At 43.8% G+C, this 27,372-nt stretch overlaps 1 protein-coding gene and 1 long non-coding RNA gene across 3 annotated transcripts in view; one reads left to right on the forward strand and one right to left on the reverse strand.

Annotated features, from left to right (window-relative positions):
- LOC129556854 (uncharacterized) overlaps window positions 1-27,372 on the forward strand; it is a 72,565-nt gene that overhangs the window by 4,388 nt on the left and 40,805 nt on the right. The window contains exon 2 of the long non-coding RNA XR_016037855.1: window positions 23,817-23,923. This is a non-coding gene — a long non-coding RNA (uncharacterized LOC129556854). The remainder of the gene's footprint in view (window positions 1-23,816; window positions 23,924-27,372) is intronic.
- GABBR2 (gamma-aminobutyric acid type B receptor subunit 2) overlaps window positions 18,820-27,372 on the reverse strand; it is a 379,938-nt gene continuing 371,385 nt past the window's right edge. Inside the window, exons 17-19 of one of the 2 annotated variants that reach the window (XM_055427123.2) lie at window positions 27,048-27,177; window positions 24,113-24,230; window positions 18,820-21,435 (exon numbers count right to left, since the gene is read on the reverse strand). In XM_055427123.2, coding sequence (XP_055283098.1) covers window positions 21,270-21,435; window positions 24,113-24,230; window positions 27,048-27,177 — 414 coding nt within the window. In that variant the 3' untranslated portion in view covers window positions 18,820-21,269. Of the gene's footprint in view, window positions 23,972-24,112; window positions 24,231-27,047; window positions 27,178-27,372 lie in introns of both variants that reach the window. The other variant, XM_055427124.2, reaches the window with a different exon arrangement.

Here is a 27,372-nt window from a genome sequence, read left to right on the forward strand (position 1 = left end):
TTCCAATGAACACCCAGGATTGATCTCCTTTAGAATGGACGGGTTGGATCTCCTTGCAGTCCAAGGGACTCTCAAGAGTCTTCTCCAACACCACAGTTCAAAAGCATCAATTCTTCGGCGATCAGCTTTCTTCACAGTCCAACTCTCACATCCATACATGACCATGGGAAAAACCATAGCCTTGACTAGACGGAACCCTACTCCCAACCTCTTCCACGCCGAGGGATGGAAGAGAGGCAAGGTGTGCAGGCCCCACTGGGGTGGTGTGTGTCGGGAAGCCTGGTCACTGGAATTTTCATTGGCCCATTATAACCTCTCTGGGTTTTGGTTTCCTCATCAGTAAAATAAGGATAACAGTTCCTCCTCAGGGCATCCCATCAAGTGTTTGTGAAGACTGAAAAGGAATTATGGAAAATTTGGGGGTTGCTATCCCTAATCTGCAGTAATGTTAACATGCTCATGGTGGGAATTCCATGGTGGGCCGATGGTTGGGCCTCTGTGCTTCCACTGCAGTGGGCACGAGTACCATCCCCAGTCAAGGATCTTGGATCCCTCAAGCTGCAAAAAACAGAAAAACATGCTCTGGGTTGCTCCAGGGGAAAAGAAGATGAAGACGGTAAAAATAGATTTAAGTTTTAGGTTTAGAGATATTGGAGGGAAACTTCTGTTAATCTGGATGCATTAATTGCTGTGTGTTCTAGTGGATGCACTTCTGGTTATTGCATCAAAATATAGTAACATCCTTCCTCTTCTTCCCCTTCAAAATTTAGTAACATCCTTCCCCTTGAAGAATAGTGTCTGCTGCAAAGCTAGAGGTTGTCAGAAAGCGACACCTTGTGGCCTTTGTGGTGTACTGTCCTGGGGTATATTGGGTGTTTCCAAGTTCTCTGAAAAAGTTGGCTTAAAGCTCAACATTCAGAAAACTAAGATCATGGCATCTGGTCCATCACTTCATGGGAAATAGATGGGGAAACAGTGGAATCAGTGACAGACTTTACCTTTTTGGGCTCCAAAATCACTGCAGATGGTGATCGCAGCCATGAAATTAAAAGACGCTTGCTCCTTGGAAGAAAAGTTATGACCGACCTAGATAGCATATTAAAAAGCAGAGACATTACTTTGCCAACAAAGGTTCGTCTAGTCAAAGCTATGGTTTTTCCAGTAGTCACGTGTGGATGTGAGAGTTGGACTGTAAAGAAAGCTGAGCGCCGAAGAATTGATGCTTTTGAACTGTGGTGTTGGAGAAGACTCTTGAGAGTCCCTGGGACTGCAAGGAGATCCAACCAGTCCATCCTAAAGGAGATCAGTCCCTGGGTGTTCATTGGAAGGACTGATGTTGAAGCTGAAACTCCAGTACTTTGGCCACCTGGTGTGAAGAGCTGACTCATTTGAAAAGACCCTGATGCTGCGAAAGAGTGAAAGCTTGAGGAGAAAGGGATGACAGAGGATGAGATGGTTGGATGGTGTCACCAACTCGATGGACATGAGTCTGAGTAAACTCCAGGAGTTGGTGATGGACAGGGAGGCCTGACGTGCTGCAGTCCATGGGGTCGCAAAGAGTTGGACATGACTGAGCAACTGAACTGAACAGGCTCTTTTGCTAAAGGCCTTAAAATGAAGTAAAAGTCTCTCAGTGGTGTCCAACTCTTTGTGACCCCATGGACTATACAGTCCATGGAATTCTCCAGGCCAGAATGCTGGGGTGGGTAGACTTTCCCTTCTCCAGGGGATCTTCCCAACCCAGGGATCTAACCCAGGTCTCCCGCATTGCAGGCGGATTCTTTACCAGCTGAGCCACAAGGGAAGCCCCAAAGGGCTTAAAAGAGGTACCAAATAATGTTCCCTTTTCCCCACAATATATCCTAAACAGGCAGGTTAATAATTTGACATCTTTAAAACATATATATTTTACATATTCCTTCAGCCTGTTTTTTAGTGAAGGGTAGAGAAACATTTTCTATTAACAAAATCATGTATTTCTTTGTATTCTATATAAGGGTTTATTACATGCACTAATGAACATTTTTTCTTAAGTAATTTGGAGTTGCCTTCATTGTTGAGTTTTTTAACTTATTAATACATTGGGACAATTTCAATTCTCTTATTAAGGAAGGAGTACAGTCTTATTTAAAATATGATTTAAAAATTTTAGGCTTTCTGGTCAGGAAAACGTCATCATATAATGTCTAACATTTATTTTTGAGTAATATTTTCAATTGATAATAAGCCCGAAGATTTAATGTTTATTTGACAGTTTTTATTTTTAAATACATTTATGATTTTGTTCTTCCAGTGTTACTGAGATATAATTGACTTATAGCACTGAATAAATTTAAGGTGTATAGCATAATGATTTGAGTTAAATACATCATGAAGTGATTATCACAATAAGTTTAGGAACATCCATTATCTCATGTAGTTACAAAATTAAATAGAAAATTTAATGGAAAAATATTTTTTCCTTGTAAAGAGAATTCAGGATTTACTCTCTTAACTTTCATATGTAACATACATACAGCAGTATTAATTATTTTTATCATGGACATTTTATTCCTAGTACCTATTTATCTTATAACTGGAATTTTGTACCTTTGACTTCCTTCATCCATTCCCCCCATACCCTACCTCTGACAACCATAAATCTAATCTGTTTTTATGAGTTTGTATTTGAAGTATAACTGACTTAAGACACTGTTAGTTTCTTGTACACAACATAGTGATTTAATATTTCAGTACATTTCCAAGTGGTCACTGTAGTAAATCTATTTATACTCTGTCCCCATAGAAAGATTAAATAATTATTGATTATATCCCCCAGACACATATCATGCTTGTGACTCATTTATTTTGCAACTGGAAGTTTGTATCTCCCTCACCTATTTCTCTCCTCCCTCAACCCCCTCTTCTCTCGCAACAACCAGTTTATTCTCTGCATCTGTTTCAAAAACCCTGTTTCTGTTTTGATATTTGTTAATTTGTTTTATTTAGTTTATTGTTTTGGCCACACCACCTGGCATGAAGGATCTGAGTTCCCCAACCATGGATCAAACCTGTGCCCCCGAAGTGGAAGCTACGAGACTTAACCACTGGATTGTCAGGGAAGTCCCACTTGTCTTTTTTTAGATTCTGCATATAAGTGAAGTCATACAGTGTTTACTTTTCTCGTCTGACTTTTTTTTTTACTTAGCATAATAGCCTGGCTTTATCTGTGTTGTCACTAATGGCAAGATTTCATTCTTTTGGTGGCTATGTAATATTCCATTGGGCTTCCCTGGTGGCACAGAGGTTAAAGCGTCTGCCTCCAATGTGGGAGACCCGGGTTCGATCCCTGGGTCGGGAAGATCCCCTGGAGAAGGAAATGGTAGCCCACTCCAGCATTCTTGCCTGGAGAAGCCCATGGACGGAAAAGCCCAGGCTATAGTCCACGGGGTCGCATAGAGTCGGACACGACTGAGCGACGAAACGGAACGGAATATTCCATTGTGTATACATGCCAGATCTTTTTTATCCATTTATCTGTTGATGGGCACTTAGCGTTCTTTCTTATCTTAGCTATTATAAATAATGCTGCAGTGAACATAGGGGTGCACGTATTTTTTTCAAATTAGTGTTTGCTGGATTGTGTGGTAGTTCTGTTTTTAATTTTTTGAGGAATCTTCTTACTGTTTGCCGTAGCGGCTGCACCAGTTTACATTCTCACCAACAGTGTACGAGTGTTCTCTCTTCTTCACAACCTTACCAACACTTGCTATTTGTTATCTTTTTGATAATAGCCATTTCTGTGGGTGAGGTGATAGCTCATTGTGATTTTAATTTGCCTTTCCCTGATGATTATGCTATCGGGCATCTTTTCATATGCTTGTTGGCCATCTGTATGTCTTATTTGGAAAAATGTCTGTTCAGATCTCTGCCCGTTTATTAATTGGATTGCTTGGTTTTTAAATGTTGAGTTGTATGAGTTATTTGTGTATTTTGAATCTTAACCCCTTATATAAGTCGCTTGTAAATATTTTCTTTCATTCAGTTGGCACCCTTTTTGTTTTGTTGATAGTGTCCTTCACTGTGCAAAAGTTTCTTGGTTTGAGGTAGTCTCATTTGTTTACTTTGGTTTTGTTTCCCTTGCCTAAGGAGACGTCCAAAAAAAAAAATGCTGCCAAGATTGATGTCAAAGAGCAAACTGCCTATGTTTTTTTAAGTCTTTAATCCATTTTGAATTTATTCTTGTGCATGGTGTGAGAAAGTATTCCAGTTTGGTTCTTTCTTTTTGCATGTAGCTGTCTAGTTTTCCTAAATACATAATTTTAAGGGAATTTTATTTAAATTTATTTTTTAGTTTTATTTAAACACACAAGTCATTTGCAAATAAGATTCTCACTGACAGTTTTCCTATTAAAATATTGAAGTCGGCAGACAGAGAAACAATGTTTAGTTTTGCATGTATACTTCATAATGTCACATGATCTCAGAAGTTAAGATAGGCTTCCCAGCTACCTGGCAGGGTCACTGTAACATAACGAATTTCCACTACATTGATCAAATTTTGCATGATTGAACATATTGGAAACTCAGTTCCATGTGTCCAGCACACATTTCACAGCGTTTAGTTGTAGACTCTTGAAAGAAATGACCTGATATTGAACAGTTTTATTTTATATTCCCTTTCGAATTCTGAATGTAAATCAGATTATGGATAAGGAACTTCAGTTCCAAGGAAACTTTCCTTTTTAATTGTTTTATATTTTAAAGAATCAAATAATGTGGGAGAATATTTTTAGTTTAATTTTCACAGATTTGTAAACCAGAGAAATGAAAATCCAAACCTCTGTGTTTTGTGTTCTTGCTGGACTTGGCCAGAAATGTAGCCACATCAGTTAATGGGTAGGGAAAAGAAATTCCTATGGGAAGGAAATTGACTATCGAATCTTGGTGGCACTGTCATCATTTCTTCTCTAGCGTCTCTGGAGTTAGACTGTCTGATTTAAATTCTGGCCCTATCATCACTAGATGTGTGACTTTGGACAAGTTACTTAACCTCTCTGTGCCTGAGTTTCTTCTTCTGTATATCTGAGGATAATCTTCTTTAAGAAATTAAAAAGCACTTTTTTTTTTTTGTTTGAAGTACAGTTAATTTACAATGTTGAGTTAGTTTCAAGTATACAGCAAAGTGATTCAGTTATAACTAAGGATAATCTTAATACCTATTCTGTAGTGTTATTACACGTGAGATAAACCACCTAAAGTGCTTACAGTGTCTGGCCTATAGAAAGCATTTAGTAAGTGTTGGCTACTATTATTAGTATGAATTTTAGGAATCATAGGTTTTTTGAGCTAGTAGGACTCTCAACATTGTTTTGATCCAGATCATTGTCCAAAATCTCTTAAGTTTTATTCCAGTCTAGCAGATAAGATAGTTTTTCTATTTATTGCTGGTTTCATTAACAGGATACTCTGAACTCTTCTAAAAGGTAGTCAACTAGATGGTAGTCTTCCTTCAAGGAGGAATAATGTTTCTTTAAAAATGTAAATGCTTTTGAACTGTGGTGTTGGAGAAGACTCTTGAGAGTCCTTTGAACTGCACAGATCAAACCAGTCAATCCTAAAGGAAATCGGTCCTGAATATTCATTGGAAGGGCTGATTCTGAAGCTGAAGCTCCAATATTTTGGCCACTTGATGTGAAGAGCTGACTCATTGGAAAAGACCCTGATGCTGGGCAAGATTGAAGGCAGGAGGAGAAGGGGACGACAGAGGATGAGATGGTTGGATGGCATCACCAACTTGATGGACATGAATTTGAGCAAGCTCCAGGAGTTAATGGACAGGGAAGCCTGGCGTGCTGACCAGTGTTGACCATGAGGTCGCAAAGAGTCGTACACAACTGAGTGACTGAACTGAACTGAAAAACGTCAAATGGCCACTGTCCTGGAGGTGGAGTGCATGGTAATGGGTGCATGACCCATTAGTCCATGCACGTTTCAGGAGCTGCCTTTCTCCTTTCCGTTGGGTTATTGGGAACCTTGCTCCAGGGCTGAGTGCAAGCAGCCATTTGGTGATTTTCTGTGCTGTTCGCATGCACTGCAAATCTTTGGGAGCACAGGGAGAGAGGGAGAATTGAGATAACATAGCTCTATCCTACTGTTTCAAATGAAGGTTGAAAGTTAATAGAATACAGCTAAAGTCACTTGATCACTCACCTGCAGAGAAAAGGCAAGTAATAATATACATACGTTAAGTGGGTTGAGTACAAGGGGAAAACCCTGTAGTGCAGGCAGAGTAATAAATGTCAGTGGACATTTGGCTGTGATATTGGGTAGAGTGGGGAGTGGTGCTGGCCATGATGAGCTAAAGAACAATAAGACCTGTGGAAAGGGGCACCTCTGCTCAGCTCTGTTTCCAGTAACAACAGCAAAACACTCTGAAGGCAAACTGTACTAATAAGACCAAGTGCATCTGTTTGCCCCATATGACATGCATGTCATCAGTTTGCAACCTCCAAACAAAGGTCTTTGGGCTTACGCATTTCAACTTCTCACCTGATATAGGGATTCCCTCTCTAGCCTCCATATTTGAACACTTCTGGAGAGTGGCCACTTCCTTATGAGGCTCTCTGCTGAACCGAAACTGTCTCTTTGAACTGGCTGCAGGTTGTCCTCCTTTGTCCCTTTGTAGAGATGAGGAGTAAGACACATCTTTGCTAGATGATGACTCCCCATAGGAGATAATAGTTGTCATGCTGGGCTTCCCCATTACCCCCGTCTTTCTTCAACTGTGACATGACATGGTTTCTAGGCCTCACTGTCTGGTTCCTGTCCTCCAGAGCTGCTTGTTCAGAAGCCTCATGGCGAGAACTGCAGGTATGAGGGTAAGGCAGCACTTGTACACACCTTGTAACTTTGATCTCCAAGAGGCCAAGCAAATAGGGACATCTGTCCTGCCAAGTCTTGTCTTCCTCCTTTGACATATTTTGGGTCCATCAGAGAATGGGGAAAGAAAGATCTCACTTTTGCAAAGCCATGTGGAAAAGTGGAAGGATTTTACTGAGAAAGGAGTTTCTTTGAAGATGATAGGTGTTTACCCTGGGACCCCGAGATGCTCTGAGAACAGAAGAAGATGCAGAAGCCTACTCTGGAAGCTCAGTCTTCTCCTCTCTCCTCAGCCTCTCTTAAGATAGCTGAAACCCCCACAACCTTCCTCAGTGTCCATTCAACCCATGGGAAACCTATATCCCATTTTAATCACTTTATGGGAATGCTACTGGCCACCCTGGCCCTCCTCCTCCCCTCAGGCTGGGCCATCTTTTCCAGCCCCTTTCTGCACACTCCAGTACCACCAGCTCTAGGCATTGGGCAGTCCAATGGTTCTGAAATCTTCAGATAAAAGGTGTTGCCAGTCCTTTATTGCTGAAGGGGAGAAGGTATGTACAAATATTTCGGGTGCCCTTAGTCTTACAAGGGTAGGAGAACTTATCTAATGCCCACCCTGCTCCCTAGGGCATGGGAAAGCGATAGCTGTTGCTCCATGAACTCTATGTTTTTTTACCTCCTCTACTTTTGACGAACAGTCCCCACCTCTACCACCCTTGAGGCTGTATGTATGAGGTCAGAAGTGATTAGTGAGTGAATGTGCATGTTGGGGCTGCTCTGCAGAAATCACATGAAATCACAACTCCATATAGGCCCTGCATTAAGATAACAGCCTCACATCTGGTGGCCCTTTGAACTCAGAATGGAGGCTCTAAAATCAAATCCAGAAATGCTGGTAGCATTCCACCATGCTTTCCCAATGCTAAGTTAGAAATTACTTCCAAGTAACCTCTACAGACTGGAAAGAGGGTGGCCTGGATTTTCTCCCTTCCCCAGGTTCTTCCCATACAGTGCAGACTGCGTGAGCTTTGATAAATGTGCATGAGACACTTTTTCTAGTTTCAAGAAATGGTCTGGGTAGAATTATATGGATTTCCCCCTATTGGGTGAGCCATTGTAGCATGAAGTTGTGATGGGGTTCAATGCATGGGTTTCTTCTTTTTTTAAAAAATTTTATTGAAGTACAGTTGATTTACAGTATTGAATTTTTTTTTTTTTTTTTGAACAGAGGAAAATTTATGCGTCGAACCTGGACTGGTCACTTATGATAATATACATGCTACAATTCCATTCTCTCCAATCATTCCACCTTCACCCTCTCCCACAGAGTCCCAAAGACTGTTCTAAATGCCTATGTCTCTTTTGCAGTCTCTTATACAGGGTTCAGGTTACCATTTTTCTAAATTCCATATATATGCGTTAATATACGGTATTGATGTTCTTCTTTCTGGCTTACTTCACTCTGTATAATTGGCTCCAATTTCATCCACCTCATTAAAACTGATTCAAATGCATTCTTTTTGATGGCTGAGAAATACTCCATTGTGTATATGTACCAAAGCTTTCTTATCCATTCGTCTGCAGATGGACATCTAGGTTGCTTCCATGTCCTGGCTATTATAAACAGTGCTGCAATGAACATTGGAGTACATGTGTCTCTTTCAATTCTGGTTTCCTTGGTGTGTATGCCCAGGAGTGCGATCGCTGGATCATATGGCAGTTCTATTTCCAGTTTTCTGAGGAATCTCCACACTGTTCTCCATAGTGGCTGTACTAGTTTGCATTCCCACCAACAGTGTAAGAGGGTTCCCTTCTCTCCACACCCTCTCCAGCACTTATTGCATGTAGACTTTTGGATAGCAGCCATTCTGACTGGTGTGAAATGGTATCTCCTTGTGGTTTTGATTTGCATTTCTCTGATGATGAGGGATGTTGAGCATTTTTTCATGTGTTTATTAGCCATCTTTATGTCTTCTTTGGAGAAATGTCTGTTTAGTTCTTTGGCCCATTTTTTGATTGGGTCACTTAGTTTTCTGGAATTAAGCTGCAGGAGCTGCTTGTATAATTTGGAGATTAATCCTTTATCAGTTGCTTCGTTTGCTATTATTTTCTCCCATTCTGAAGGCTGTCTTCTCACCTTGCTTAGAGTTTCCTTTGCTGTGCAGAAGCTTTTGATTTTAATTAGGTCCCATTTGTTTATTTTTGCTTTTATTTCCAATATTCTGGGAGGTGGTACAGTATTGAATTAACTTCTTCTGTACAGCAGAGTGACTCAGTTTTATACATACACATATGTTCTTTTTCATATTCTTTTTCATCCTGTTTTATCACAGTATATCGAATATACTTTATGCTATACAGTAGGACCTTGTTTATCCATCTTATATGTACTGCTAGTTTGCACCTGCTGTTAATAACCTCAAACTCCAAATCCTTCCCTCCTCCACCTCCCTTCCCTTGGGAATCACAAGTCTGTTCTCTATGAATGTCTGTTTCTGTTTCATAGATATGTTCATTTGTGTGGTAGTTTAGATTCCACATATAAGTGATATCAAATGGTGTTTGTCTTTCTGACTGACTTGGCTTAACATGATAATTTCTAGGTCCATTCATGTTGCTGCAAATGAAATTGTTTCATTCGTTTTTATTTCTGAGTCATATTACATTGCTTATATATGTAACACGTCTTCTTTATCTGTTGATTTGTTGATGGACATTTCGGTTCCTTCCGTGTCTTGGCTATTGTAAATAGTGCTGCTGTGAACACAGGGTGCATGTATCTTTTCGAATTATGGTTTTGTCTGGGTATATGCCCAGGAATGAGATTGCTGTATCATATGGCAACTTTAGTATTTTGAGGAATTTCCAGACTGTTTTCTATAATGACTGCACCAGTTTACATTCCTCCCAACAGTGTAAGAGACTTCCTTTTCTCCACACCCTCTCCAACATTTATTATTTGTAGACTTTTTAATGATGGCCATTTTGACTGGTGTGAGGTGGTGTCTCATTGTGGTTTTTCTTCCCTGGCTGCACTGGGTCTTTGTTGCTCCATGTGGGCTTCTCTCATTGTGGCTAATGGGATCTTAGTTCCTCAACCAGGGATTGAACCCACGTCCCCTGCCATTGGAAGGTGGATTCTTAACCACTGTACCACCAGGGAAGTCCTTCACAGAGCAGTCTTTATTTAAAATCTATTTTGTCTGGTATGAGTATTGCTACTCCAATTTTCATTTCTATTTGCATGGCATACCTTTTTGTATCCCCTCACTTTGTTTGTATCCTTAGATCTGAAGTGAGTCTCCTGTAGACAGCATGTATATGAGTCTTGCTTCTGTATCCATTCAGCCAGTCTCCATCTTCTGGTTGGAGCATTTTCTCCATTTACATTCAAGGTAATTATTGATATGTTTGTTCTTATTGCCATTTTGTTAATTGCTTTGGATTTGTTTTTGTAGCTTATTTTTTTTAACTCCCTTTTTCTTTTGTTCTCTTGTAATCTGATGACTCTCTCTCTCTTTTTTTTTTTTGGTTGTTCCCTTGTGGCTTGCGGGATCTTAGTTCCCTAACAGAGATTGAACCCAGGCTCCCACAGTGAAAGCGCCAAGTCCTAACTACTGGACTGCCAAGAAACTCCTTGATGACCATCAAGGAGTGTTTGGATTGCTTTTTCTTTTGTGTGTGTGTATCTGTTGTAGATTTTTGGTTTGCAGTTAACATGCAATTTTGATATAGCAGTCTGTATATGTACAAGATTGTTTTAAGTTGGTTATCTCTTAATTTCAACTACATTTCCAAATGTTCTGCATTTGTACTCTCCTCATGAGAGAGTACAAAACCTTGCTGGTTTTGATACCATATTGTATGCACATGATTTCCTCATCTTTATTGTATGTTTGCTTTTACCAGTGGGCTTTTCCGTTTGTAATTCTCTTGTTTCTAGAAAAGTTGTTAGAGAAGTTCCTTTAGCATTTGTTGCAGAGCTGGTCTGGTGGTGCTGAATTCTGTTAACTTTTGCTTGTCTGTAAACCTTTTGATTTCTCTGTTGAATCTGAATGAGAGCTTTGCTGGGTGTAGAGTATTCTTGGTTGTAGGTTCTTCCTTTTCATCACTTGAAATATATATTGTGCCACTTCCTACTGGCCTGCATGATTTCTGCTGAGAAATCAGCGGATAACCTTATGGTAATTCCTTTTTATGTTATTTGTTGCTTTTCCATTGTTGCTTTTAATATTTTTTTCTTTGTCTTTCATTTTTGTCATGTTGATTATTATGTGTCTTGCTGTGTTCCTTTTTGGTTTATCCTGCCTGGGACTCTCTGCACGTCCTGGACTTGGGTGACTGTTTCTTTTGCCATGTCAGGGAATTTTTCACATGTCAGTGTGTTTTTCACATTTTTTTTTTTTTTATTTAGAGACCTCTTTATTTAAACACACAGAAGTAGCCCCAGCCTGTTTCAGCTCATGAAAGGCCCTGGTTATCATAGCGGGTAATTATGAGAACTAGGGGAAACATACATGAGTATATATTAGTGGGTAATTTAGGTACATTAAATTACCAGTACATTAAACAATTTCAGGGGGTAACAGTAATTGGATGGGTGCGTGGGTTTTTTTGCCAATACAATTCTCCCCAAATGTATCCATTTACTTCCAATCTGTCCCATGTGCCATCAACTTCAAAAGTTATTTCTCAGGCATTTCAAAACTGTTTTCTTTCTTGTCCCTACTGTTCTTCTTCCCACCCTGTCTTAACTTACTGGTGGCTACCTTGCTGCTGCTGCTGCTCCTGCTGCTAAGTCGCTTCAGTCATGTCCAACTCTGTGCGACCCCATAGACGGAAGCCCACCAGGCTCCCCCATCCCTGGGATTCTTCAGGCAAAAACACTGGAGTGAGTTGCCATTTCCTTCTCCTGTTTTTCACATTTTTTAAATCTCTTCAAATATTTTCTCAGGTCCTTTCTTTCTTCTCCTTCTGAGACCCCTATAATGTGAATGTTGATGCATTTAATGTTGTCCCAGAGGTTTCTTAGACTAACCTCATTTCTTGTCATTCTATTTTCTTTATTCTGTTCCACAGCAGTGATTTCCATCAGTCTGTTTCCCAGGTCACTGATTTGTTCTGCCCCATTTATTCTGCTATTGATTCCTTCTAGTGTATTTTTCATTTTAGTTATTGTTCATGTCTGTTTGTTCTTTAAATCTTCTAGCTTTTTGCTAAACATTTTTTGTATCTTCTTGGTCTGTACCTCCATTCTTTTTCTGAGATCTTGGATCATCATTGTTCTGAATTCTTTTTCAGGCAGATTGCCTATCTTCACTTCACTTAGTTGTTCTTCTGGGGTTTTCTCTAGTTCCTTTGTTTGGGACATATTTCTCTGTTATCTAATTTTGTTGGACTTTCTGTATTTGTGGAGTCCTTTCTGCAAAGTGCAGGATTATACGTCTTCTTGATTCTGGTGTCTGCCCCCTGGTGGGTGAGATTAGGCCAGGGGCTTGTGCAGGCTTCTTGTGGGAGGTAACCACAAATAGGTTTACCTGTGTTTTCATTTTAAGATGATGTAAAAGGAGAAGGGGACGACAGAGAATGAGATGGCTGGATGGCATCACCGACTCTATGGACATGAGTTTGAGTGAACTCTGGGAGTTGGTGATAGACAGGGAGGCCTGGCGTGCTGTGATTCATGGGGTCGCAGAGAGTCGGACACGACTGAGCGACTGAACTGAACTGAACTGAACTGAAAACAAATAGGTATATTCTGGGTCATCTGAATCCAGCTAATTCTGTTGAGGCTATTTGTTGTGCTGTGCTCTGTTGCTTCAGTCATGTCCTGACTCTTTGTGACTCCATGAACAGTAGCCTGCCAGGCTTTTCTGTCCATGGGGATTCTTCAGGCAAGAAGACTAGAATGAGTTGCTATACCCTCTTTCCAGGGGATCTTCCCAACCCAGGGATCGAACCCAGGTCTCCCTCATTGCGGGTGGATTCTTTACCGTCTGAGCCACCAGGGAAGCCCTGAGCCTATTTGAAAAGTATCAGGAGGGTGTATTCCAGCATTGGACTGATGTGTTCAAATTTCCTCTCTCCATCCCAGCTGTGTGATAAAGGACAGCACTCACACCCTGTGCTTGAGTGCCTTTAGCTGCAAAAGTGTGGCAATAATCGTTCCTACTCTGGGGTCCCTGTGAGATCTAGGTGAAATTATGCTTGCAAAGCCCTTTGCCGAGGGCTTAATGAGCATCAGCACTTAGTCACCATTCGATTTGTATGTGTTATCTGGATGGCCCCACGATTGTCAGTAGCTCATGAGAAAAAAACAATGGTGGATTTAATATAGAAGTGATGTGTTAGAGTTGAGTGAAGGCCAAGTGATATTACAGTGTGCTGAATAAATGAAGTTTTCACAGTAGTTTAAATAAAGAAAAGCAGTGTGATAATTGAGTCATCATACCAGGCAGGCTGAACTCAAAGAGACATGTCTGGGAACAGTTGGTATTGTGCTTGTGTTAAGAGCTGCAACTTATTTTTCAGCAAAACCTCATTTATTCCTTTAAATCTGTGTTGTTAAGATGTTTTTATTGGTCTTGTCATTTTCTGTGCATTTAAGTCATAAGTCTATTTGGCTTTTGTATGGAAGATATAAGCATGAGTTTACATCTAGTTTGAACATAATTAGGTAACTCGCTGTATAATAAAGCAAGTGACCTAATGCATTTTAAAAGGTATCCCTGTGGTTTCAAGTACTACCCTAGGTCTTCTGCATTGGAATTCAGATGGAGGGAAAGCAAATGTTTTTCCTCTTGGTGGAGGGCTCTACCTCCAGTTAGGGTATGGTGGACCAGAGCAGAGACCTTGAGCATGACCTCAAAGGCAAAGCCTGCCGAACTGACAGCTCTTCAATACTACCAGTCTGCAGGCTGGTGGCTTCTCCAGTTTTAACACCCGCCAGAGCTTTGTATGTGGACTTGATTGTGTGATCCAGTTGACCACAGTGTTACTGGCTTTGTTAGTGTTGCGTTAGTCGCTTTGTCATGGCCAACTCTTTGCGACCCTGTGGACTATAGCTTACCAGGCTCCTCTGTCCATGAGATTTTCCAGGCAAGGATACTGGAGTGGGTTGCCATTTCCTTCTCCAGGGTATCTTCCCAACCCAGGGATCGAACCCAGGTCTTGTGCACTGCAGGCAGATTCTTTACCGACTGAGCTACTTTCTAGTATTTCTGCCTTTACAGTCAGGATCTTTGAGATGGCTCTAAGGGATAAAATGTTTCCTGTTACTTACATAAGCTGGATGTCAGCAGGGGTTACACTGCCTAGTGAGATCTAGAGGGGATTAATCCAAACTTCCCATCCCTACCATACCTGACTTTGAAAAGGCCGGTGCCTTTCTGGTACATGTGTGTACTTCCACAGACCTTGTACTCATGCTAACCTCTGGCTCCCTGTTTCTGCTTGTGCAGGGAGATTATTTTCCCCTCTGCATCTTCTTTTATCCCTACTTTGACTTCCATCCAGACGTGGAATTTGTCCCTTTCTTTCATTTCCACTAAAACCCCCCAAACTTCTACTTGTATAGTAAACTTTACCGAAGGTTTAGGGGTATTTTGTGGGAGAGAGTGTAGGGAAGGGTAGAGGAGATTTTATTTTATAGCAAATGAAGGACAGGGGGGGCTGGCATTCTGCAGTCCATGGGGTAACCAAAGAGTCGGGTATGACTTAGTGACTGAACAAAATGACTTGACATCAAATGTTTAATGCTTCTTTTCTTCCAGATCTTTTGGCCACTCTGCCCTCTTCCTCTCTCACCTTTCTCTTTCCTTCTACTCCTAAATTTCTAGTCCTTTCAAATAGAACTGTTCCCCTCTCTCTATTTTAGCCTTGTCTTCAGAATCTCACTTTTCTCCCCCGCCTCTTGTCAAGAGAGTCTCCCTAACAATGTCCTTCCCAAGATGCATTCTGTTGTTAGGGAGTTAGATTGTGGGCTGCACCCTGCACTGATTGAAGCTCTTCACTTTACATTCCTCTTGTCTGGGAATAAAACAAATATTATCTTAGTGCTTCAAAGCACTTTCACCTGCATGAGTCCTTGGGTGAGATATGCCCATTTTACAGATGTGGAACCAGAAGCTCAGAGAGGTTGAATGAATTATCCAAGGCTACATAGCAGATGAGTTGGGGAGTAGAAATCTGTACCCAGATCTGAAGATTTTCATCTGTGACACATGTCATGGTATTTAGGATGAAGGCTGTCTGAACCTTCTGGCATCGGAGGCCACATGGATTCCAGTGTAGATGATTAACATGGGATAACCCAGTCGGCCTAAATGAGGAGTGTCGGGGGCAGCCCCAGCAGCCCCACTTGGTGTGTGCATTCTGCAGGAGTAGGACTACCAGTTCCCACCCCATCCCTACTCTCCCTTCCCTCTTTTGCTGACTAGCTCTTTCATCTTCATGTCTAGGTGTAGAACTGGCTATATAATGTGTGGGACTCAGTACAAAATGAAAATGTTGGGCCTGTTGTTCAAAAGTTAAAGAATTTCAAAATGACAGCAGAACGTTAAGCTAAGTATTGGACTCTTGGAAGCAACTATACCATCACATGCCCAGGAAGGCAGACCTGTAGGGAGGTCACACCCCCGCAGGAAGCATCCTCTGGCTCCCCATTCTGAGCTCCCCCACTTTGAGCTTATTACATGCTGTCTTTGTTTCTTCTGTATGCACCTGTTCCCCCATTACTCTGTGAGACCTGTGTCCTTCCTGTTCACTGCTGTTCCCATGTTCCCAGCACAGGCCCTGACAAAAAGCAGGGGCTTAGTAGATGCCCTCTGGGGGTTTGAGGCCCCTGGAATTGGGACCTGGAGGAACCAGGAGGTGAATAGTCATGTCTAGGCAGGACCCACCCAGGCCCGTAAGAGTTTAGACCAGTTGTGCCTGAGGCTATGGGACTTGGCAGGGGTTTAGGTCGTGGGGTACAGGTTGGGTAGGGACTGATTTTCTCTTCAAGAGACTGTTAATCATTTACTGCCCAGAACCTCAGAGACCCTACTGTTCAGGACCAAGTAAGGTGTAACCAGTCAGGGAGGTGGGGCATAGGCAGAGGACAAGCTCAGAGAGCACGGAACAGACAGCTCCTTCCTGGGGCTACACAGCCTGACCCACACTGGGCCTGCCTTAGCCTCCTTAGGCTTCTAAGGCCCCCTCTCCCCTTACCTGCCCTCCTTGCTCAGTGGTGGGTGTGGGAGTGGATATATTTTCCTAATGTCTCCTCATAGCTAAGGGAAAAGGGCGGGTGCAGAATTCTCAAAGTTTCAGACAACAGAGAGCCTCAAAGGCAAGTGTGTCTTTAGGGATTGCTGATCCTTGAGCCCAGATGATGTCAGAGCTCACTTTCTCTTTTTTCATTTCTCTCCAGTTGTAAGGCAAGATTTGAGACTGAACTCTGGCTGAAACCCTGGAAGGGCTCTGATTGGCTGGGCTTAGGTAATGAGCACATCTTTAAGCCAATCATCTGTGTCCATGGAATTGGCCTTCCCTTGTGGCTCAGCTGGTGAAGAATCTGCCTGTAATGTGGGAGACCTGGGTTTGATCCCTGGGTTGGGAAGATCCTCTGGAGAAGGGAAAGGCTACCCACTCCAGTATTCTGGCCTAGAGAATTCCATGGACTGTATAGTCCATGGGGTCACAAAGAGTTGTATCACAACTGAGTGACTCACTTTTTTCTGTGTCCAGGGAAGGGAGCAAGGATGGTTCCTCCAGGGTCCCTGCCATAGGTCCCTCTCCTCCCCTAACAAACAGAGCTGTGTTGCCAGGGGAGGGGCGGGAATGGGCTGGACAGGCAGAGCAGCCAGTGACTGCTGGTGTGTTTTCTTTTTTTTTTAAACCCAGCACCACCTCCTCTCCCTGTCCTTGGCTTCTGAGCCTCTGGAGTCAGATCCCATGAGGATTCTTACAGAGAGGAGACTGCTGAGCATGGAGAATAGTCTGGAAGGTCAGGGCTCTGGCTGGTGCCCCAGGTTCCGTGTTTTCTAGAAACCTTTCCCACCTTCCTTCAGGGCATATCATCCCAGGGTCGTCTCCACAGCACAGGCTAAGGAGACTACCAACCAGCATTTTCTCAAAGTGCTTCAACTCTGGAATGCTTCTCTTTGAGACTCGGAAATAGTCTTTATTTTAGTTTTACCTCGTGAACAAGCTAATCATAACCAAAGAAAGTTAAAGTGAAGTCACTCAGTCGTGTCTGACTCTTTGTGACCCTGTGGACTGAAGCCTACCAGACTCCTCCGTCCATGGGATTCTCTAGGCAAGAATACTGGAGTGGGTTGCCATTAAAGAGACCCCTACATGAAAGAATGAGGTGCCCACCATTCTTGGGTCCTTTCCTTTAGACTTCAGTTGCCACAGAGCTGCTCCCCAAGGCCAAGCAAGGCATGAATAACTCTACTGATGATGGTGATGAGCATTTTCTTCAGTCCTGTGAGAATTTTCAGAAGTGTTAGGAGGAAAGGCTAAAATTTTCTTCAGTTGATTCCGTATTTAGTGGGGAAATAGGAAGACTTCTCAATAATAACCTGAGGTGGTGGAACAGTGTCTCCCTGCTGTGGTTGTTCTGGGTCAAGTTTGAGGAAGAAACTGGATCTCAAAGTGAGAAAATCCAGGTTCCATGCCTGCCCTCTCAGGACTGTCTGCTTGACCTTGGCTCCTGTCATTGGTCCTCAGCTTAGCCCATGTGTGAAGTGAGGGGCTGGACAAGCTGGCCCCTGAGGTTCTTCTTCGCTTCTAATTTCTGTGACTCTGGATCATGTAGAGAAGGCAGGTCAATCAGGATTCTGGTTCTGTCCCTGCCTTCGCCATGAGTCATTCGGTGACCTTAGATGACCTTGATGAACCTGCTCCCCACCCTTGACCATCCTGTGTCGCAGAGGAGGGCTGTGCAGAAGGTGGCCAGGATGTGGGAGACCTGATCCTTAGGCTCATTACTGAGGATCTTGTGCACTAGGAAACTCCAGTCTGGATCCAGCCTTCTAGTCAAGTATGTGGGTCCAGCCTCCCATTTTGAGGACTCTCACCCAGTTACATGTCTTCAGGCCTCCCTGACCTGCTTTGGCCACGTTGGCCTTGCAGATCTGGAAACTAATATGGACATGCCTCAGCCACAACATTCAACTCTGAAGGAGACTTGTCAGGGACTCTTCCAAGCCAATGAGAGAGCTTGATGCTGGGGGAGGTGGGGACATGGAGGAAGCAGATATACCTCTCATCCTTGGGGAACTCCGGGTCTGTGGTGGAGAGGAAGGGCCAGCATGAGCCTGTACCTAGTGTGGTGGGAGAGGGACAGCAGAAGAGAACTAGAGGAGAGGGACAGGTTGAAGGAACTAAGAGGGCACTTTGGATGAGACCTTGAGATGGAGGTGTAGACTGAGGGCCAGTGTGGTGAAGGAAGTGCAGACAGTCTGTCGGGTCCAGCGGGGAGGCGGGTGATGTGTCTGGAAGGAGCTTGGGACCAAATCTCCACAGGCTGTCATGGGCTGGAGTGAGAGTCGGGGGCAGGGAGGCAGTGAGGCTTTTAAACTGGTCTGGAAACTTTTGGTTGCAACTGCTGGGAACTGAACTTGAACTAACCTAGGCAAAAAGAGTGATTCATTGAGAGAACTGACAATCTGAGGACCAGGGGTGTCCTTGGACACCACCATCAGGACACATCTCTTGATCCTCTATGCTGTTTCTCTCTATGCTGGCTTCATTTTTCTCTTCTGTGGGTAACTTCTCTGCCTTGTAAAGAGACTTACTGGCCCAGCTGAGGTCAGGTTCCCTCCCCAGGACCTTTCACCAGAAGGCAGTAGGGTTGCTCTGCTCCTGTCTGCAGAGGCAGCATCTGAAGGAAGGGATGTGCTGGGCAGACTCCCCCAGAGCTACTACCCCCTGAGTTTCTGAGCAGAAGGATATGGCCTGATATGACTTCGTTTTGGGGAAGAGTACGCATTAAAGACAGTTTTTTTCCTTTTATTCATAAAAACAAATTTGCAACAATTTATTAAAAATTGATACCATGCAATAGGGGTACGAGAAACTCCTCATTTACATTTGATTCTGGCAGTTCCAGTCTAATTTAAAGCATTTGTGCACTAACGTTCATTGGAAAACACCTTCAGGCTGAAGCCTCTTAGGAAATGTATGGTATGTTTGCTGCATATAAAAGAACAGAACTGTTAATAGCTAGAGTCACTTCTGTGGGTCTTGTTATTTGTGGGGAAGTTGAAAAAAAATCGGGTGAACCTACAGTATCATTAAGACAGAGAATGTACTGTGTGGGTTAATCTAGAAGACTGTGCACGCGCAGGAGTCACAACAGGTCACGGACGCACACACTCACCTCCGACTGTCCGATACTTTTGTTTTTTCTCCTGCTATGCTGGATTAATATTTCTACAGGTATTGTTTTTTTTTTTTTTTTTTGTGTGTGTGTATACATTATGTACAATGAATCGTCTCTTTCCCCTTGAAAAATTAAATGTGATCCTTTAAATTAAATCTGGTTTGGTGAAATCAAGAAAGCAAGTAAATACTGTAATACAGTGAGTGACAACACCGATTTTTAGTGCCTAAACAGACAGTGACTTCAACTTGACCTGTGATGTGTTAACATTTTTTTTCCCCCTAAAAGCTACGTTCATCCATAACCTCTCTTTGGGGGAGGGGAGGGGAATGCTATGCTACGTGAAATAGGGTGTTTTGAAATGTTGGCGATGGTTGAGACTCCCATGGGCCCTTTTGTCAAAACTTGGTGGTGACAGCGCTGTATTCCTGACTTCAGTGGTCTGGGAAGAGATTATTGCCTGCCTGTTGAAGCTGCCATTAGGTTTCTTTAGGGAGTTGAGCGACTGCTCAGTTGTGCAGACGTCCCGGACGTTGTCATTCAGGCCTTTCTTTAGCAGAGAGTGAACTTGTCTAGGACTGTCACAGAAGCCATCGGGAGCCCCTCCCCAGCTGGGTGGATCCTGGCAGAGGGCTGTGCTGGGTGCTTCTCTGGGCCGCAGCCCTGACTGTCCTGAGGGCTGAGGTCATGGCCATCCTGATACCTCACGCGTCAGGGCCGCTTCACTGGTCGGTAGGAAGCTGTTCTGGACAAGATCAAGGTTTGATCCTCAGAGCGACCCTGTGAGGTAGGCAGGACGGGTGTTATTTCAACCCCAGTTTGTTAGTGAGGGCAGACAGACTCAGAGAGACACAAGAGACCTGCCCAAGGTGATGGAAGGAGTTAGCAGTGGAGCAAGGGCCTGAACCAGGTCTGTCTCACTCCCAGGCCGGTGCTCTTTGGGGTTCCTTTAAAAGGGAAGAGTGATCTTATGAATAAGAATCAGTATGCTGATTGATCACCCCCCCACCCCCCACCCCCACCCCAAGGGCAGAGCCAGTTCGCCAGTTCCGGATGAAGGCCGCCTTCTGGAAGGTAAGGGAAGCGCTCAGCTAACAACACTCTCCCCATGACTACAGGGATGTTCTCTAGCAGATGCCCCCGATTCACTTTGGTCAGAAACAAAGTCAGTGGAAAAAAACAAAACAAAACCCCAGCCAGCCCTTGGGCCCTGATGAGAGAGGTTAAAGTGCACAATCTTTCTTTATCATGTTTGCTGGGAACGGACATTCTATGATTAGCTCGGGTGATCCCCTTATTATGGGGAGCACCTGATAGGAACACAAAGACATGGCCGACGTGGTAGGTGCACGGCCGACTGTGGGTGAATGCTGCAGAGCGTGTCTGCAGTGACGTGCCCTAAATCCCCACGGTCCCGGAATGGGTGTTATTGTGTTAATGTGTGAGTCAGCCTACTCCGGTACCCCAGGCCTCGGCCCGCAGAGCTGTGCCTGGCCCCTCTTCCTGCAAGACTCCCTGTTCCAGGAAGGCTGGGGTTGGCTGGACTGGCCGCTGGAGGCCTGGCTGCCCTGCCTGCTGCCTTCCCCAGAGGGGAGAAGGGCTGGCCTGGGGGGCCACAGCAGTGGCGTGTGTGGAGAGTCAGAGGCGGTTTCTCCAGAAGCCTTTGCCTCTTGTCAAGGCTGCTCAGGGCCACTCAGTGACTTCTAGCTGGAGTTCTAGCGACTTTCTCCTTGTCTAGGATTTTTTTTTTTTTGCAAAGTTTCAAATATCCTAGCTCCTCTTCCTTTGCAGACATGAAGGAAGAGGTCATTTTCATTCCTCTTCTTTGTGAAAGAATAAAAACTTCACAAATAAGGCGCGAGGTCAGGTGCCAAGTGCCCCCCATCCTGTGCACCGCGTGCCATCTGAGCAGTCCCACAAGGCCAGCCGTGGTGCCAGCTTCTCCACAGCCAGAGCTGACAGTGTTCCTGTAGCAGCTGCCTCTGCTCCGTGTGGTTCTGTCATGGGGGAGGCCCCGGCCCCAGGCCTCCCACCCTTACAGGCCCGAGACCATGACTCGGAAAGAGGGTGGCACATGTCTGTGACGGGGGCTGGCGGTGGGGCTGACGCAGGGGCTGACACAGCTGGCGTCCACGCCTCCAATGGACGGGAGGTAGGCGTGGTGGAGGATGGGGAGCTGGAGGGACAGCCGGCGCTGGATGCTGTGGCAGGGAGAGAAAGAAGGGAGGAGTGTTAGTGAATGCTGGCTGGTTGTGCTCACCAGGAAGGCCCCTGGACTCGCTTGGGCCAAGAAGCTGATGGTAGGGAGTGCAGTTCTCTCTCAGTCCAGGGTCTGACCTTCCTGTCATCCAATCACTTACCTATCTCGCAGGTGTTTAATGCAGGACTACCTGTGCCAACTGCTGCCCGGCAATAACCACGGTGACAGTAAGCAGGGAGGAGGCAGGCTTCTTGAGCTTCCAGTGCTTCCTAAGAACAAGACTTTGCCCTTTGAACAGGGCTTTGCTGCAAACACAGAGAGTTCTCTACTCTTGCAAGTCTCCAGATGGACTTGGCTTTGGGTTCCATCCCTGAAAGGCTTCTCAGCTGCTCTGTCCTCCCTCATTGGCTTCCCTGATGCTGGCCAATTCCAAAAGGTTCCTTCCTGGTCTTTTGGCTGCTTTGGTGACTAGTGTGCTCTTTCCAACACTGGAATGGGGCATTCAGGGCTCCCCAAGATCTGCTTCTTGCCAGGTTCTTCAGGTGAATCTTCTACCTCCTCCCACCAAAAATTTTACCCTCTTGTGGCTAGTTTCCCCTAAAACCCTGCTTATGGGCAGTCTTCCAAGCCTCTGCACATGCTGTTTCCCCAGCCTAGAAAGCTCTTCCTCTGCTTTCCCTCTAAGGTCCAGTTTAAATGTCATGTTTTGTACTACCCTCCCTGCCCCCCCTCCCCGAAAATGAGCTGTTTCCTCCTCTGAGCCCCCAAAACCCTTGTCAAATTCCAAGAAATGCAGTCAAAAATAACCCTGGGGCTGGGTAAGCAAGATGACAGAGGAGGAGCGGAGACTCCCTGCTGACTCTCTACCCTTCTGCCTGCCTTCTCGTTAGTCCTCATGACCAGCAGGCAGCAGAATCACCTCAGTTGTTGTGAAGACGGACACTGATCCCCTGCTCTGCTGCATCTTGTACAATGCTCCACTGCATCTGGGAAGTTGTATTCCCTGAACTCTTAGGCCTCCTTGTGTCCCACAGGCCACTCAGGTGGGAAAATCCCTAGACCTTCACAGAAGCCACTAGGCAAAAGAAATATTGCTATTCCCATTTTAAAGATGAGGAAAGGGTACAGAGAACCTGTTCTTCTGGATACAGAAACAACCAGAACTGGGGAAGGTGGGACTTCTGTTGAAAGACAGTGCTTTATGGGGCGGTAAATCAACTCACAGGTGTACCTTCTGTGTAGGCAGGGGGCTGGTGGGGTTCTGAGATGCATGGAGCCAGAGGCAGTGCTACCCCCACTTCCTATGGACCTGCTGGCCAGAATGGTGTCTCCCAAGTGCTCATGAGAGATTAGTGTGTTGGAGACCTCATTCTGAAATTCACGTTGAACTTGTATAATGTCATCGGTGTTGGCGAAGAGTCCGGGAAAATGGGGAGCTGAAGAATGAACCTGACCTGGGAAAGGGTGTTGTGCCTGAGCATCCTGAGCAGGGTGGGATCTATGTGTTGCTGTCAGAGCCACACGTTCTGCTGTCTGCTAGGATCCTGTTTGCTTTTTCATTAATTTAGTGCTGGAAGCTGTGTTCAATCCAAGGGACATAGGAAGGACTTAGACCTTACCTCCAAGGTGCTTGCACTCTAGTGCACGGAACTCATAGGTAGATCACTGATGAATGCCTGTAACCATCAGTGATTATACTGGACCCATCAACTTCAAGGCCTTGGAGCTAAGTGGGTCTCGAGGCTCTTAACTCTGTGACTACATGGCCCCAAACGACACTGCAGTTGGTGAATGGGCTCCTTTTGCTGGCTCCTCCCCCCGTGTTGTCACTTCCTAGGGAACAAGTTTCAGGGTTGACATTTCTAATTGCTGCTTCTAATCTGCTGTAAACTGGGAAGAACTAAAAATTACCAGTGAGGACAAAGCTACCAGAGATGTCCAGGGCTTTGCTTAGATGTCTCGTTCTCACTGAGCCTGCTCTGACTTCTCTGTGTAAAATTATACTCTCTTAATTTTTCTCCAAAGCACCTATCATTTACATACAGGGGTTTGCTTTTTTGTTAAGTTACTGTCTTGCCAGATAGAAGGTAAACTCCATGAAGGGAAGGATTTTTATTTGTTTTCTTTACTTCGGTGCTCGATACATATAGGTCTCAGTAAATTAGTGTTAAGTAAATGTATTCATTTTACACGTAAAAAAGGCTGTGTGCCTGCTCAGTTGGTTCAGTTGTGTCCCACTCTTTGTGATCCCATGAACTGTAGCCCGGCCAGGCTCCTCTGTCCATGGGATTCTCCAGGCAAGTATACTGGAGTGAGTTGCCATTTCCTTCTCCAGGGTATCTTCCTGACCCAGGGATTAAACCCGTGTCTTCTGCACTGCAGGCGGAGTCTCCTGCTGAGCCATCTGGGAAGCCCAACAAAGGAAGAGAACTGGGATTTGACGTTGGACAGACCCAAGTTGAAACCCTATCTCTTGTATTTGGCAACTGGTAAGCTTTGGCAAGTCACCTCGCTTCTTTGAGTATTAGTCTTCTTATCTGTAAAATAAGCATTGTAATTTGATCTGTATCATGAAATTACTGTAGAGTTCAAATAAAGTAATGCATGTGAAAACATGGTGCCAATTGTAAACTCTTGTGCAGTTTTCTGGCAATAATTCCAAAGGAGAAGGTACTTACTGTTCTGGGGAGTTTATATCTTCTATAGGATCTTTGCATGTTCGAGAGGGCTCTGTTGTGTTCCACTGTAGCTGGGGATTTTGATCGAGGTGATTTTTTAAAATGGCCTTTCCCCCATCTGAATGCAGAACAACAATATTGCAATAATTCTATTAATTTTTAAAAAAATCAACAATGTATCCATTTTTAGGATACTGCCCAAGAAGAGAGAATGCAGAAGAGCCCATCTCCCCTAAGTTCTCTAAGCCCAGGTCCCTGAGCTGCTCTCTTGAGCCCAAGGCAGAGGGCCTAGAAGCTCCCATCCAGGGATGGACACAGTGTGCTGGAGATGTGGATGGTGCGCCCTGGGACCCCCCTTTCTAAAAGAAAAAAGGGAATCAAGTTGACCAATGTATGTAACATAAGTTAGTAATAAGAGTTTCTAATATGAAGGTTCTTTTCATGGGTGTGTTAGGAATGTAATGACAAAGAAAAAAGAACTCCAAGATTGCCACAGACTGAAAAGAATAATAATAGTAAACTGCTGGTGGGAGTATAAACTGTCATAATCTTTCTGGGAGGTACTGTCACTAAGTATCAGACACTTTAAAAAGTATGTTTCTTTTACTCAGAATTTCCACTTTGAGAAACTATCCCAAAGAAATAGTTACCAATCTGTGTGAGGACATATGCAAGATGTTTAAATCACTATCCTTTACGATATCAGAAAGTTGGAACTACCCAAATTTGTGCAGTAATAGTGGATTTGTTATTTACTAATATGTACAAATGAGGCCTCCAAAGAAATACTGTGCAGCCACAAAACATGATGCTCTCAACCTTCTTAGTGCTTCAGAACCACCTGGAGAGAAGTAAAGAAATATAAAGACATGACCTTGACCTGAGAAATCTGGATTCATCTGATTGGAAAAGAGCTTCTTTTTCTGCTGCAGGGGGCAACCTTATATGTATGTCATTTTGCATCCATGTGAACACAGTCAGTCCTCTTCATTCACAGATTCTGTATTTGTGAACCTGCTGACATCTATCTGTAACCCCAGAGTTGAATACCCATGATACTTTCACTGTCATTTGATAGCACACAGAGCATCAAAAATCTGAGTCACTCTCCCAGCTGAGGATGAACAAGGCTCTGCCTTCTTGTTTTAGCTCTCATGTTATAAGTATGCTTCTTGTGGTCTCTGAAGTACCACATTGTTCACAGTTTTGGGTGTTATGTTGGTGATTATTTCACTGTTTAGAATGGCTCCCTTGCCTAATGCTGAAGTACTGTCCAGTGTTCTGGTCAACCTATTCTTTTGTGGTTTCTCTGTTTTACATCAAACTGAAAAGATTCCCCTTCCCCTGCTGAGATTACAAAAGAAACTCTCTTATGGTTTCTTCTGGTACATTCATGGTGTCACTTTCTTATATTTAAATCTTCTATCCATCTGGAATTTATTTTTGGGTAAGTTGTGAGGTAAGGATCTAACTTTATTCTTTTCCAGGTGGCTACCCATTTATCCCAATGAAATGTATTGAATAATTCATTTTTCTCCACTAATTTGAAGTGCCCAATTTCCATGTTACTTATCTCAGTCTAAACTTTTAACAATCAACCCTCAATATGTAAGAGTTTTATAATATTGTTCATAAAACAAAATACTTATTACTTATATAATAAAACAGAAACTAAAGATTTTCCATTGACTTAAACTGATTTTATAAAATTAATGACTATAGGCTAATGACAGGATGCAAAGAATAGAGAAGTATATAAAATGAAATTAATTTTTCTCACCCACTCTCCTCACATACTGTCCCTTTCACACAGGTGGATACTGTTAACAATCTGGTGTTTGTTCTACCAAATCTTGTTTAAAAAATGCACTCATACAAACACATATACATACATGTGTGTGCATTTGTGTATATCTTAATTCTGGTCTTCATTGAACTTTTATTAGAGATTTTTCCATATCTGCACAAATAGATTTTTGTTGTTTGGTTGCTGAGTCATATCCGACTCTGCAACACCATGGACTGTAGGCTGCCAGGCTCCTCTGTCCATGGGATTCTCCAGGCAAGGATACTGGAGTGGGTTGCCATTTCCTTTTCCAGGGGATCTTCCTAACCTGAGGTTCAAACCCACATCTTCTGCATCGGCAGGCAGATTCTTTACCACTGAGCCACCTGGGAAGCCCTGCACAAATAGATACACCTCACTTTTTAACAGCTGCATCATGTGCCTTGTTTGGGCTGTATCATAATCAATAAAACCACCCCAAATGACAAACAGGGAAGTTAATTCCAGCTTTTCTCGCCTACAGGTAGTGTTACGATAAGCACTGTGTGTCTCCACCTTTGACCATGTGTGACTGTTTCCAAGTGGCAGCCTCTTGCTAGGGGAATTGCTAGTGAATGAGCTTAACACCTGACATTTAGAGAGTACCAGACCAACTTCCAAAACATTGCAGGAAAATGTCCATTTCTGTATGCTCTTAGCAACACTGGTGATCTTTTAAAAAATTTTGCCTAAATGTAGGCAAAAAATGGACTGTTGTTCTTCAAGTGGTTGGTGGGATTGAGCATCATGTCATCTTACAGACTATCCCTTTCCTGTACATTGTTGAGGTATATTTGAAACTGTAACATTGGGAGAAGTATGAGTACATTATTCATTAAGAACAGTGTGTCCCCAATCAGAACACTGGGAATACTAGCCATGCTGTGGACACATGGAGCTGAAGCCTAGGGTACTAAAGAACAGAAGCACTGTGCGTAGGTGGATCCCCAGGTAGGACTCCAAACACTGAACTGAGCTCAGAAGTCATGGGTTTCAGACACTCCAGCTTGGCCTGTAGGACTTCAGACCTGCCCTGCACTGCCCCTCTGAGCCTCAGTGTCTTCATCTCTAAAATATCTCATACCCAGGGTCCCGCCTCCTCCTACCTACCTGTGCTCTCGGTGAAGTTCCCCAAGTTGAGGATGTCGTTGAGCTCTTGATAGTGGTTCTGTTTAATGTAGGTGGTCTTTTCTGGTGTGTCCTGCAGCTGCATGGTGACCTCTTCCAAGTCTTTGTCCAGCTGGAAGACACAGGCTCCAGCTGAGTGAGAGTTCCTGCCCTGGCCCCAAGTAGGAAACTGAGTTTTCCCAACTCACTGCTATAATCTGGGGGCTCACAAATCTCTAAGAACTCCTATCAGAGAATGTCTTGAATAGGGCATCACTGGACCCCATAGCCTGGGCCCGGTGGGCAATAAACTCCTGTCAGATTCTGT

Source organism: Moschus berezovskii, chromosome 7, assembly GCF_049115385.1.
Source record: "Moschus berezovskii isolate FMDL1 chromosome 7, NW_MosBer_1.0, whole genome shotgun sequence".
NCBI lineage: Eukaryota > Metazoa > Chordata > Mammalia > Artiodactyla > Moschidae > Moschus > Moschus berezovskii.